The following is a 15,025-nucleotide window of genomic DNA, read 5'->3' on the forward strand; positions in this document are numbered from 1 at the left end:
GCAGAATTCAGTGGCTAGGATTTCAATTCATCTATCTAGGTGGAGCCAAGTTTCTGAAAGAATTGCAGTGGTTGCCTGTTGATGTGTGACTTGAATTCAAAATGCTGGAGTGTGTCAGTAAAGCCTTTAAAAAACTGGAGACTCTGGTATCTGAAGGACAGCTTACTTTGATACCAATTTACTCATGCATGAAGATCATCAGATGGGGCCCTTTTCAGAGTTCCATGCCATTTGTTTATTTGTTGCGTGACTTCAGCATAAGTGTATAGTGTAACCGCGCACGGCACGGGCGCACTGTACTGTGTTTCTACTTTATTGTTATGACGCTTAACCTTATATAGTTATTTTACAATTGGCATTTCTCTGTATATCGCCTTGGAACCAAGTTTTTGGGTAGAGGTGTGGTGTGTAATTTTTTAAAACATAAATAAATAGGAGAGAAATGTTTGCTCCTCTAAGTTGGTTAAGCATTCTGGATGTGTCTCATAACCAACTATTTATCACAGAGAACCCTAGTTGTTTACATTCAATATGTGTGAATGTAAACAATGTGAAGTTCTGCATTATGGAAAATCCAAATGTTATGGCAAAACATGCTTTACCAATGAATTTAATTTGCCACTTTCTTATCCCTTATATCCCAAGGATCTGCTGCTAAGTACTGGGACAATGTACCATTGCAATGTATCAAACATTGAAATTTTCAGTTGGTGGGACACGAAAGCCAAAGGGACAGAAACACAGACTGTCAAAGGGTTGAGAGTATGACAAAAAAATATATCTCTGGACAAAGAAAATTTAGGGGCTCAGCAGAGCAGAGATTCTTGCTTGTTTGATTATAGTAATGCCCATACAGATTTACTCTGCATTTGGAGGAATCACCAGCTACCCCTGATATATTTCCAGGTTTTTCTATGCATTTATTTATATTTATTATTTATTTCAAGAATTTATGTCCTGCCTTTCTCCCAAAATGGGATTCATGGTGGGTTACAAAAATTTTAAAAGATATTCATGAGTACTAGATACCAAGCTTATCTGCAACAGGGGGATACTTTAAGAAGAGGGAATGAAAGGGTTGAGTCTTAACTCTTTGAAGTTTCTACCTCCAACAAAGATAAACCTTTTCATTTGGGCCTCCCCACTCCACTTCTCTCCTCTTTTCTCCATCCCCTTTTCCATCGTATCTGGACCCCTGCTATACATTTCTTTCTTTCTTTCTTTCTTTCTTTCTTTCTTTCTTTTTTTTACAAATCTTCTACTGATTTTAACTGTGATTTTATACTATTGTTTTAATATAGCTCTGGTTTAATCTCTTTTTAGTATTACTATGTTTTTATACTGGGGGGAGGGACAGGGTTTTTCAGAATTTTAACTGTATCTTGATTTATTGTTGTAATCCGCTTGGATTCCAAGTGATTAAGTGGATTATAAATAATAATAATAATAATAATAATAATAAACTAAAAATTTTCCCAGATGTAACAATAAAGAGATGTCTTCACAAATTCAGTGCTCATTGCCTAAGAAAAGGGTAGTTAGCCTCACATGGGACAGAGATCTCAGTGGAAGTTACTTTGCTGCTATTATTGGATTTGAAATTTTATTTCCCATATTTTACTGTTCTTTATGCTTGGTCCCCACATTGCCAAGAAGGGGGTGGCCTCTGCTTGCATTGAAATCCCTCCAGACCATCTTAACTGGCCATAGAAGCAACACCTGTGACAAAATGTCAGCCTGCGATTCCAACATTGTTGCTTTTCTTCTCCTATATGAATTTTTAAGAGCTTTGCCTGATGAAGAAGCCAGTGTAGCTTTGAAAGGTTGCATGAGGTATTCTGTGCTTTTCATTTGGCTCAATAAAAGTATCACTGTTTTGTGGATTTTTAATTTTGCTGAATTTTGCTGCATGGCCAACAAAGCTGAAAATATTAGTGCAAACAGTGTATCTCATACAAATGGAATAAGATAGGCATTACCTTGTCTCGAGGGGGATGTTACTGTTAAGTAACCAGTTGTCCTGAGCATGTGTAGACTCCTGCGTTCCGGGCTGTTGCTCTCCGGAAAGGGAATGGTCAGTGGGAGCAGGGCTAGGATTGCTGCGTGGGGTGAAGTTCCCTCGGTTTAGGGAGTTGATGGAGGCCGCATGATGCTGGTTTGGTGTGTGAGCATGTGAAAGTGGAGGTGGGGGAGTTCGAAGCCTTGAATGGTTCTGGAGACTTGGAGGATGATCTGTAGAGAAAACAAAACCATCCAAGTATGAGTCATGAGAATCGACCTATGTGACACTTTTTGTAGGATCATCTTCTTTTCATTAAATGCAAGCTTCGGGATAACACAGAACAGTTAGCAGTTAGCACTATACAACCATTTGCAATGTTATAGTTTTAGAAACTGTACAGTCGCCCCATCTTATACACTGATTTTTTATACATGGATTCAAGAATCCACGGTTTGAAAATGTTCCAAAAAAGTATAAATTTCAAATATCAAACCTTGATTTTCCATTTTTTATAAGGGATACCATTTTGCTATGTCATTATATTTAATGGGACTTGAGCATCCACGGATTTTGTTATCCACGGGGGATCTTGGAACCAAACCCCAGCGGATAACAAGGGTCCACTGTATTTCTGTGACAGGTTGAGCCTCCCTTATCTGGAATTCCAAAATCCAAAATATTCCAAAGACCAACATTGTCTGCACGGGTGGCTGCAATAGTGACACCATTGCTTTCTGATGGTTCAGTGTACACAAACCTGGTTTCATGCACACAATTATTTAAAATATTGTGTATAAAATTACCTTTAGGCTATGCGTATAAAGTATATATGAAACATAATTGAATATCATGTTTAGACTTGGGTCCCATCTCCAAGTTATGTATATACTAATATTCCAAAATAAAATAAAAAGTCCAAAACCCCAAACACTTCTGGTCCCAAGCATTTCAAATAAGAGAAACTCTAAACCTTTACTACTTTATATCCCATTGTCAAACATCTAGCAAAGACATTTTGGTTGTTAATGGATCCTAGGGGACTCATATAGCTACATGGCGGTTATGGTACACCACCTTTCTGCTAGCTATCAACATTGTGCAACTAACTGTATTTCTGCCAAGTCGCTTGCTTATTGTCCTGTTGTGCAATGGGAAAGGCGCAGTGGCTCTTTCTGTAATCTGTTGAACCAAGTGATACACTGAAGGCACTGGTAAATAGCTGAGCACCATCCAAAAACACAACTGCACAGCTGCAACCCTGTTTAGTCACAACTAGGGTAGACCCACTTAATGCATTGTCGGATGATGAGCGAACACATAGGTAAGTATCTCCAGTTAATTCAACAGGCCTTCTCTAGTTGGAACTAACAATAGGATATACTGTACTGTATTTCTTCTTCGTGGTCTCTACGATCTACGGGTCATAGAAAAATCCATAATTTTGGCCTCCAAACTTGCCCTTGAGGACGACTTATAGTCGAGTATACTGTATACGGTAAGCCCATGTGAAATAGTTACAGTTGTGGAAGTCCATGCATACAATCATGAATTGTGTGAGTCCATTCCACAGTTTCTAAACAAACAAACAGACAAACAAACAAAAACTACAAGCACATTCTTAAGGTAATTTACACAGTTGCATGACACCAAAAGGATTCTAGCCCATATGGCAGAAATAATATTCTTAAGAGTCAACATAAGCAATTACTAACATACATTTGTTACATCATCATCACCATCATTATTGACTCATCACTAATTTTCTTCTCAAAGGAAGCAACAAGAAATTTTAGCAATTTTATTCCTGATGTGAAAAACACTGCAAAAATGACAGTTACTGAAGACTATTTGCAATTTAGGACTTATTCTGCATAAAACTTGCTCATGATGCTTTGCACAGAAAAATCTATGTCCATTGCAGAACCAGCTTTTTTTCCAGTGCAAATCAACCACTAGATAATTTTGCATAAAATGTCCCCAACTGAAGCATTTTCTGAATGGAAACAGTTTTTTGTTCTTAACAGGAAATAATATTTACACACACTAGCTTATCACACGAAGGAGATCGGGAGTTTGTACTGTAAATATCCCAGAAAAATCCCGTAATTACATGCGATGATTTCACATGACATCATACAAAATCTGCCATTATAGTGGTCACAAAGAAGCATTAATGCACATCTTTTTACTTTTGGGATTTCAGCGACAGTGCATTTCTGATATCATTGGATTTGCACAACTGCGTGTGAGAATCATTTGTGCAATAACTTGCTATTTCTACTTCATTTCCGGGTTGCTTTAAATACTCTTTAAAAACTCTCTTTAATGTTGAAATCAGCCCCACTGTGATAAACTCCACAGAAATGTTATTTCCTGCACAGAAAATGCAAATTTGGCACAGAATAACTCCCAGACTGCGAAGATTCTTCAGTCCAGCATTTCTTCTTGTCAGGGCTTCTTTTTAAAATTACTTTAAAAACATGAGCCTTTAGTATTCAAGAATTGCTACTAACATATTTTCTGATAGGTTTTTCTTCTTTTTTAAAAAAAGGAAGAACCATTAAAATAGTTTCAGTAGCAGCACCAAACAGAGACCACAAAAATGCATCTGTTGTGAAATACTGGGTAAGTATCCTGAAATTCTTCACTGAGATCAGTTGAATTTCATCCCTTACCAGAGCAAGTAATACCAAGAAACTGCAGTATACACTCATTCTAATTATAATTATGTCACATCTTGGGTCTTTAACACCTCGGAATGTATTAACAGCATCTGTTTGACTTGTGTCATGGATCTCAGACCAAGACCCCTGTTATTTTTGGGTAAGTGATTCAATGAATTACAGTACTTCATTTCCTGGCAAACAGATTGGAGTAGTTATAAAAGACAGTGAGAACAAGTTACATTTATAGATGTCCTCAGCTTTAGATGATGTAATTACCTCCAATATTGCTCAGCATGCCTGCCTGGCTTGAAACTTTGCGCCAGTCATTCTCTCTCAGCCTAATCTACTTCACAGGGTTGTTGCATGCAAACATGTGATCCACAAGTGCATCACGGCATAATCCTTGGATAACAAAGAGGATATAAACAAGACTATAGGATCTGACTAAAAACCGTGTGAGTGTGTTTGCCTTCAAGTCTCTGTGAACTTATGTTGGCCCTATGAATTTTTCATAAGGTTTTTTTAGGGAAGGAATACTCAAAGATGGTTTTGCCGGTTCCTTCCTCTGAAATCTAGCCTCCAGTACCTGGTATTGAAAACAGCTTAAAACAGGTACAGCAATTGAAAACCATGGTCATGGACATGAAACCACAAAGGCTTTTAGAAAAAGCTATGTAACTTGGAAATAAACCAATATTGGGAGTGCTTGGACATCCAAGAGGAGGCCATTCCTCAATTAAGGCACAAAAGCCAAGAAGTCCCTCTCTCATCTTCCCACTGCCCCTTGGCTTCAATTTTCAAGAACAAACACACAAACACACACAGGTGTATATGTGATAGCCAACATGATGTCGTGGCTTGAGTGTTGAACAAGGGTTCGAATCCCCGCTTGACTACGGAAAACTACAGCATAACCTTGACCAAATAGATTATCACACGGGGTTATAAAATGGGAGAAAAAAGGAATGTTCCTGTCCTTATAGCGCAATTGCTTAAAGGTGTTCACCGGATGTTGAGCTCATCCACTACTTCCCAATGATAAAAATTCAGTGACCAGTCTGAAGACAGTAGTAATGTCCTGCTATTATACACTGGATCAATTTGAAAATTTTCTTTTGTTGAGTTACTGGCATTGGGACCATCATCTCTTATCACATAGTACATAGAAGATTTATCCCTTACAGCATGGCATATTTGTGAATGTTTATTTCTGGACTTTTTTATTACTGTTGGAGTTATTATTTACTCTCTCTCTCTCTCTCTCTCTCTCTCTCTCTCTATATATATATATATATATATATATATATATATAAATGAAAGAAATGTTTCAGCCTTTATGTGTTTTTGAAATTGGTACTTAGGATTTATAGTATACCTAATTGTTTCCTCCCATTCTGCATTAGTTACGGTGTAAGCCTCCTGCTCTGCTTGTTTAACCTAGAATTGTCCCATAACTTCTTGTTAATGGGGAAACCCAGTGAATGGTTTGTCAATAGTGCTTCATTTGTGCTATTGTGAAGGTGTGCAAACTAATAATGATGCATTTGCATTATCGTGGAGCACTATCATGGAGCTTTTCCCAGACTGCACTTAGGAACAGGCAATTCGCTCTCATTGCTAGGATCATTGTGGAGTAGATTTCTCTCTTATTTTGAGGTCTCTATTTTATTTGAACTGGATATATATATCATGTTGTTAAATACAGATTTTTTTTTTATTCTATTCTGTTTGGAATGGAATCACATTTTTTGGACATGCACAGTAACCTGATAACGATGCATGCACACAACATCCAATCACAATATACTAACGATACAACAATGTGATCGGCATTTGTATGCGGAACGTGACCGTTTTTGTTTCACTTTTATTTCGTTGTTATAGCGCGATTGCACAAATCTGCAGAACTAAAGATCACTATTGTAAAGTGCTATGCTTCCATTATTTTCCAATAGTGTGATTGTTGTGGAATTGGTCCTCATGTGATAATTTCCCACATCATACTTTCTCAGTGTCAGAGGAAGGTAAGGATAAAAAAAAACCCTGAACAAATTCTGGCAAGAAAACCCTGTGATAAATTCACCTTAAGGCTGCCATAAGTCGGGCATGACTTGAAGGTACAAGACAACAACTACGCAGTGTACAACTCATCTGGCTGCCAAAATGGAAATCATAAGAAAAGTAGAGGTAGGGGAAAGAAAAAGTCATTCTCATCCCTAAATGCATTTTGGAATAAGCACTCAAGTTGTCTCTGAGGCTGTTGTCACACCACAGAATTAATGCAAATTGACACCGCTTTAACTGTCACGGCTCCATCCTATGAAGCCCTAGGACTTGTAGCTTGTTGTGGCATCAGAGCTCTCTGACAGAGAAAGCTAAAGATTTCACAAAGCCACAAATCCCAGAATGCCATAGCACTGAGCCATGGCAGTTAAAGCAGTGTCAAACTGCATTAATTCTGCAGTGCAGATGCAGCCTGGAAGGGTCAAAAATGTTTTTGATTGTTTATGCAAGGCTTACCTGATCTGGTTGTTTCATTTCACATGGGCATAGTGTTATTTTGGAGGAAAGGTTTGCCCAAATTTGTTGAACTGCTCTTCATTTTGGTAGTATGCTAGGAACCTGTCCGTATTCTTTCTATGTTGTTTCTGCTTCATGCTGTTGTGTGTATTCAACTCCTTTCCGACTTCTGGTGACCCTCTTGTGAACATATCACAGAGTGTTCTTGGCAAGATTTATTCTGAGGTGGTTTGCCACTGACTTTCCCTGAAGCTGAGAGATTGTGACTTGATCAAGGTCACCCAGTGGGCTTCCACAGCCGAGTGGGGATTTAAACCCTGGTCTCCCTGAGTCATAATCCAACACTCAGACCATTTTACACTGGCACTCATATGGGGAGCATATGTGGCAACATATATTCACAATAATGCTTTCTCCGTTTACTAGCTGACTATTCCTATTATCCAACCCCAAGTCAGACTTTGCTCACTTTTAAAAAAGAAAATGCTGTGTAAATCCAATGTTTACATCCTTGCATCATGGCTGCTGTTACAAATAATACCTTTTGAATTAAAGGAGAAAAAAAAACCCTTATCATTTCTGCTCTCTGTTTACATATGTTCTCCAATTTCTCCACTAAATGTAAAACAGCACATTTGTCCAACTCCTGCCAGTGTGACTTCGTGCCTCCAACCGGGACTTATAATGTGCATTCCTTTCTGGAGAGTCATTTACCATTCCACACTTCCCCCTTCAACCTGAGCCCTCCAGTCTTTTGACTGTATTCATATACACTTATGTCATGTTTCAGCATTGCAAATGTAATATTCCTTGACTAGGATTAAAACAGATTTCTCCAGCTTTCCTCCCCATCTCCCGCTCCCTTCTTTTATAGGTCCCAGACAGGGAGCCCTTAAGGAAAAGAAAAAACCCAAACCCTATGAAATCTGAGTACTGGAGGAGAGCAAGGCTTTTTGAAAATACATAAACTAACATCTTTATTTATTTGATTTATATTCTGTCGTTCTATCAGAAATGTGATCCAATCTAGCTCGCAACATCATAATAATTTTAAACAGAACAGATTTTTTTAAAAACGCAGAAAGTTATACAGTTGGTCCACTGTATCCACAGAGTCTTTATCTGAGGACTCAAGCATTTATGGCTTGAAAAATATTCAACAATAGATAAATTCCAAAAAAGCAAACCTTAATCTTGCCATTTTATATAAGGGCCACCATTTTACTATGTCATTGTATTTAATAGGACTTGAGCATCCAAGGATTTTGGTATCCACAGGGGATCCTGGAACCAAACCCAGTGGATATCAAGGGCCCACTGTATTAAGAACATAGTGACAGAAATTATAATATTAGGACACAATCTAGTTTATGAGCTTTATCGCATTTGGCTCCTTCCATTCCGTTCTGAGCACGGAACGGAAGGAGCAGGGACGAGTGCGGAATGAGTGGGGGACGGATTTTACCGCACGCACCCGTCCCTCATTCGTTCCGTTCCCCCTCTCTTCCGTTCTTAATCCGTTCCAGAGGGGGAAATTTTTGAGAACTGTTCTGAACAGTTCTCAAAAAGCACTCGTTCCGTTTCCTGCCGGGCCGTTCTCAGAGCGGCCCTAAAGCCGAATGCGATAAAGCTCAAAGTGTTGAGTATCCCCTAACTGAAATGCTTGGGACCAGGGCTGTTTTGGATTTCAGATTACTTTGGATTTTGAAATATTTAGATATACATGATAGGAGATGGGACCCAAGTCTAAGCACAAAATTCATGTATGTTTAATGAACATGAACATACAAAATTTCAATTTAGCTAAAATAATCTGTCATTATAATGTGTTATTGCATTATACACATAGCCTGAAAGTAATTTTATATAATATTTACATCATTTTGTGCATGAAACAAAGTTGGTGTAGATTAAACCACCAGAAAGCAAAGGTGCACTGTCTCAGCCATTCATGAAAAAAGTTTTGGGTTGTGGAAAATTTTGGATTCTGGGGTTCAGGACAAAGGAGACTGAACCTGTATAATTAAAAATTGAAAACTAGAGCACATCTCTTCCAAGTCCGCCCTTCAAGTTGCCTAACAAAATTAAAAGGGCTTTGCCTACAAGGAGAAAAATGACAAGACTGGGTCAGTCTAACCACCCACTCTCTCTCAGAAGGGAATTACACAACCTGGGTACAATTCTCAGTTTCTGTTTTCGGGGGGGGGGGGATGATTTACAGAAATACTTTGAAAGAAATACTTTGGTGGATTCAGAGCTTGGAGAAATTAATTGGGCATGCTGGGTGAAGATTCTGGGACTTGCAGACCATATATATATCTTTTCTAAGTGATGGGAGGATTGGATTAAGAATCTAGCATTGTGTAAATCTCCCCTCAGTATAGTGTACTGTAAGTCTCTGCATTTGGAAAGATGCTGCTCCAACATGACGCAGCCCCATGAAGAACTGCATAAAAATGCAAAACTCATGTTAAGGACTGGGTGCGGTTGAGCAGTCAGCAGTGCACAATGCGCAACCACAATGCACATTCAGTAAACACAATGCACAATGTTACTGAATATGCTATTCAGTTTCTGTTGCTGTTGGACACATCCCTGGTGCTGCAGTGAATAATGTGCTACACATCATACATATCTTACTAACGCAAAGCCAGTCTGAAGAGATTACCGCTCGAGGCGCTAGGGATGGAATTGAAGTGGAATTGCAACCTATGATTCTTCTCCTTTTCACACACTGTCACTCATCAATTGCTGATCTGCTATTATACTGTTATTATTGTGCAGTTTCACGTTAATGAGAGATACCTGTCAATGACCACCAATACTGCTACATTCACAAGAGGTATGGGTGCAGGTGCAATTTATTCTAGTGCTACAGTACTGTTATTGTGAAGTCAAAGTGGTGCAAGTGGGCATGTCATCAACCCCTCTCCTTCTTTCTGTTACATCAACTGGTTGAGTAAAGAACAAGCCTGGTTTTGCCATATTCTTGATATTTACTTACTTGTGTATATATTTCTGGTAATTATCACAGTCCACAAAACAGAGTTTGGTTTGTATTAACTGGATTTGCTATTTAGCTTTTTCTTTTGTTCTGGGTTGTCTTGGTGAATTATACATTAATCCAAGACTCTCTGCCAGCATATGGAATTCAAAGATGTTTCAACAACCTGTTTGGTTTTCAATCTTCATTAAAATAAAATTTAAAAACCGCATGCGCAAAACAGGAAGAAAAGAGGTTGGAGGCTGGGATCATGTGCATTGGATAGAAAACAGAAACTGGAAACATTTGTCACAAAACAAGGACCGTTGTGCTTTTGAAAGTTAATGCAGAAATAAGTGCATTAATAGCGTTATTGTTACTGTTGTAATTGTGTTAAAGAAACTGTGCAATTCCAATGGAAAAGCACCCTCATGCGCTAAACTCCTGAGTCTTCATGTACATTCTATATCCAATGACATCCATCCAGATTACTACAGGTAGCTCAAAGGGAAACCCTCCGCATACTGTTCAACAGATGGTTGCTGTACTTTTTATTTGCTTGCAGACCTTTAAATTGTTCCTCTTAACACAATACACTGTATTGCAATCTATTTAATTGTATTTTATCATTCAACTTTTTCTTTATTCTGTTTACCTCTACTTGCTTTTATCTGTACATATTTTAATCTTGCTTTGAGTGCCCCAAGTAAACAAACAAACAAACAAACAAACAAACAAAACCAACAATATTTTTTAAAGAGCCCAACTGTTCCATATTATGTTCTCCCTTCATCAGGTATACTTCTTCTGAACATGCATGCTTTGCTCAAGTACCCTAGTTCACAGCCACTGCTAGATCTCCCATGACAGAATCTGTCACAAACCACTGGTTTTGTAAATTAAAAGCTCATCAACAAAATAAACATGCATTGCCACAACTTCCAGCATTGAAACTTTAACAGCAAACTGCTTTCTCATAAACATTTTGGAAGAGAGAGGATATCTTTAAACAGAGACATACAGTAAGCCCTTGGTATCCGCTGGTGTTTGGTTCCAGGACCCCCTCCCCCACATGGATACCAAAATCCATGGATGCTCAAGCACCATTAAATACAATCACATTGTAAAATGGTGCCCCTTTTAAAAAATGGCAAAACCAATATTTGTTTATTGGTTGTTTTTTTACAAAAATATTTTCTAGCCATGGATGGTTGACTCCATGGATAAAAAAACCTGTGGATACGGAGAGTAGACAGTACATACAGCCTTCACTACCACCTGAGAATCCTGTTGGGAACCGATCTTGAAAGCAAAGGTTTTGTCCTTTTATTGTTGTTGTGAGTCTCCAAATTATTTTTGACTTATGGCGAACCTAAGGTGACCCTATCATAGGCTTTTCTTGGCAAATTTCTTGAGAGGGGGTTTGTCATTGCCATCCTGAGAGAGTGTGACTTGCCTAAGATCACCCAGTGGGTTTTTATGCTCAAGCAGGGAATTGAACCCTCATCTCCAAAGTTGTAGTCCAGCTCTTAAACCACCACATCACTAGAATATCTTCTCCCACTGCCTCCCTTCTAGTGCTTGCCATCAGGGGCCATTTCACATTCATTCATTCATTCATTTTATTTTATTAATTATTTGATTTCTGCCATATTGCAATCTGGACCCAAAGCATCTTACACTGTACAGGTTGACTCTCCCTTATCTGAAATGCTTGGGACCAGAAGTCTTTGAGATTTTGATTGTTTGGCTATTGGAATATCTGTATTTATATATACTGTAAATGCATAATGAGATATCTTGGAGATGGGAACCAAATCTAAACACAAAATTTATCTATGTTTCATATATACCTTAGACACATAACCTGAAGGTAATTGTATATAATAATTGCACTTCCCTGGCCAGTTAAAAGCTGAAAGCTTATTTAAATAAAATGGCCATAGCCTGCTGGAAAAAAGAGAGCAGAGAGGGAGTCAACCGAGCCTGTCTTGGAAGCGAGTTTTATAGCCTGGTAGCAGCCACACTACAGAATTATAGCACTATGATTCCACTCTAACTGCCATGGTAATGTCCTATGGATCCTCCCATTTGTAGCTTGGGGATGCACTAGTGCTCTCTGGCATAGAATTCTAAATACTCTTCCATAAACTGCAAATCCTAGGATCCTACAGGAGGTTGACATGGTAGTTAGAGTGGAAACACAGTGCTATAATTATATGGTGTGGAAGAACTTCACTTTCAAGAGGCTACCTCTTTTCTTTTTTCTGCCCAGCTTGCCTTTTTCTGGCCACACTTTTAAGAAGCAAAACATCAATATAATATTAGCTTCCCTGCCACCAGAAAGCAACAACTGAGAAGCAATAATTTTCTCTCTCACACACATGCAAACTTTTATCTTTTCCATCTTGAGCAGTGATTAGACCATAATGCAACACACATATTTTGCAATAAGAAAATAACAGTTGTGCTGTATTAACTTTCCTGATGGTCTCGGATGAAATGGGCCTCTTCTGAGTTATATAGGAAATCAGATTAACAACCTACTTAGGCCTCCATTAAAGTAATGAATCAACACGGAGAGGTTACTTTTTATGTCAGCAATCCACTTCCCGTCCTTTATTTTTACAACTACAAATAATTACTGTACACGGAACAGCTAGCACAACCTTTAGGGGCTTTTCTGGAGAGACTGGCTCTCCTGTATATTTTTGACAGAGCTTTCAAATACAGGAAAGATCACTCTGGCAGCACTGTGGGGACACAAATAGTGCATCCGACCCTTCCTGACAGACAAATCCCACCCCACTGCGAATGTGCTCTGCTATTCTGCTGTCTGCTCCCCTTGAGACATGCGACAGAAATTCAGTCGGGAAAACAAGAATTACATCTGTGCTTCAAAGAAAGTAGAAAATGTCATGTATGTGGAGAGATAGAAAGGACGTCCTAGGATACTGATACAGTGGTGGTGAAGGGGGCACTTGTAAGTGGCACAATCTCCAACATTTCACAGATGAAAACCAGGACACTTGTGACCGAACAACACCAGTGTGTGGTCAAAATGGAAAAAGTTATTAATGAGGAAGAACGCACAAGCTAGGAGTAGCTGCAGCAGTTTGCTTTTGCATCAGCCTTCTGGGAAGGCCAAGAGCCAGTGTGATATACAGTCACCCCTCCACATTTGTGGGTGTTAGGGGCCAAGGACCCCCACCCCCATTGAAGAAGATACATTAAAATTGAAATTTTTACTATGCTCAAGAGCAGAGAATTATAGTGCTGAAATATTGAGAGCAGAGGTCGCCTGGACGAGAGATATTAGGGTCAGGTCAAATCATCTGCTCTGGAATATTAAAAAAAAAACCTGAAATGGCTCCTGATTCAAGTAGTTATCCCAAATAAGAGGATATAATGCAGGACAGTTAGAGACAGTAAAAGGAAAACACAGAGATAACCGTTTGATTGATGGGTACCCATGAGGGATGGAAAAATGTATATTCAGTATCCAATGAGTGTAAAGGGGTGTATATATTTAACTTATGTATAACCAATGAATATAATTTGTAGTTTTCTTTGTTCAAAGTACTGTAAAAGACTTGTCCACTGGTAACTCTGGTCTCCAGAATTTGGATGTTTTCCTTTGGAGACTGCTGCAGCAAATAAACTGTGGGACTTGACAGACAGCAACCAAATCATGTGGGCTCTCTCTACACCAAAAAGAACCTGCTAAAAGCAGGTTCTTTTTGGCACATGCGCTGCCACCAGTGTGCCATTGTGCACTGTGTTGCCCTGATGTGTAGACGCGGCACCATGCTTGCATCATCATGGTGGCCCCCGTATGGACAGACTAGGGTTCGGGAACGTGTGGTTGCGGCGCGCTCTCTAACCCTAGAATCACTGTGGACACGCCCCTTCCCGCCCATCTGTCTTGGGTCTCTGTTTCCTTTTCAATTGTGCTCCTGATCTCCCTGGTTCTAAAAGAAATCCACAACATCATGAAAGTGGAAAACTTCAAATAGGTTAGATTCCCTCCAACATGAATGATAGAGCCCTCTCTCACCATGAGCACCATTCATAACTCTCTTTGCAACCTTGCAACACATAGCCTCCCCCACATTTCCAAAGTGCTTCCACTTTCAGTCTGATGTTAGCAGCTATGGGTGCGAAGGATCTACTTTCTCCCCTCTTCCTCCCCTTCCCTCCTCACCAGAGAAAGGCAACACTGTATCGTTCCCACTTTAACAAACTTTGCATTCTCCTCATTCCCAAAGTCTTTCCACTCTGAATCTGATGTCTGCAGCCATCACCACAATGAGATGTTGCTTTTGTCTGGCTGGGAGAGGAGGAACAGGAGAAGGAAGGGAGAGAAGTTAAACCCTCCTTGGGGTTGGCTGCAAACATTGGATTCAAAGGAAAGAACTTTGGAAATGAGGAGGATGCAAAGTCTGGCAAAGAAAGAAAATGAATGGTGTTGCTTTTTGGCTGGTGGGAGGAAGAGTGCAGAGGAGGGGCGTGTGAAGAGGTTGACTTTGGGGCTGTACAGATGGGTGGCATGCAGCCGCCCCTTTACTGGCCGGATCGTGACTGCCGCAACCGCATGCCATGGCCCCAATCCAACTTCCAGAGAGTGCAAAAAGGAGCCTCAAAAAGCAGATTTTTTTCCACTCTCCAAGGGGCGCCACAGCTGCAGTGGCGCAGCTTAATGATGCCTTTTTAGCGCTGCATTGTGTAATAATAATACTAATAATATTTATTGGTATACCACTATTCCAACATTAGATTATAGTGGTTAACAACATTAATACAATAAAAAACATAATACATATCCTCAACAACAAATATCCCCATCCCAAAAAA

The 15,025-nt window shown here is 39.3% G+C and overlaps 1 protein-coding gene across 11 annotated transcripts in view; it reads right to left on the reverse strand.

The window, feature by feature from the left end:
- The window catches only part of TENM4 (teneurin transmembrane protein 4), an 840,211-nt gene that overhangs the window by 277,346 nt on the left and 547,840 nt on the right, over positions 1–15,025 (reverse strand). For all 11 annotated transcript variants that reach the window (XM_042456125.1, XM_042456124.1, XM_042456133.1 and 8 more), the window contains one exon: positions 1,980–2,232. In XM_042456125.1, the coding sequence (XP_042312059.1) occupies positions 1,980–2,232 (253 nt within the window). The remainder of the gene's footprint in view (positions 1–1,979; positions 2,233–15,025) is intronic.

Source organism: Sceloporus undulatus, chromosome 3, assembly GCF_019175285.1.
Source record: "Sceloporus undulatus isolate JIND9_A2432 ecotype Alabama chromosome 3, SceUnd_v1.1, whole genome shotgun sequence".
NCBI classification, from domain to species: domain Eukaryota; kingdom Metazoa; phylum Chordata; class Lepidosauria; order Squamata; family Phrynosomatidae; genus Sceloporus; species Sceloporus undulatus.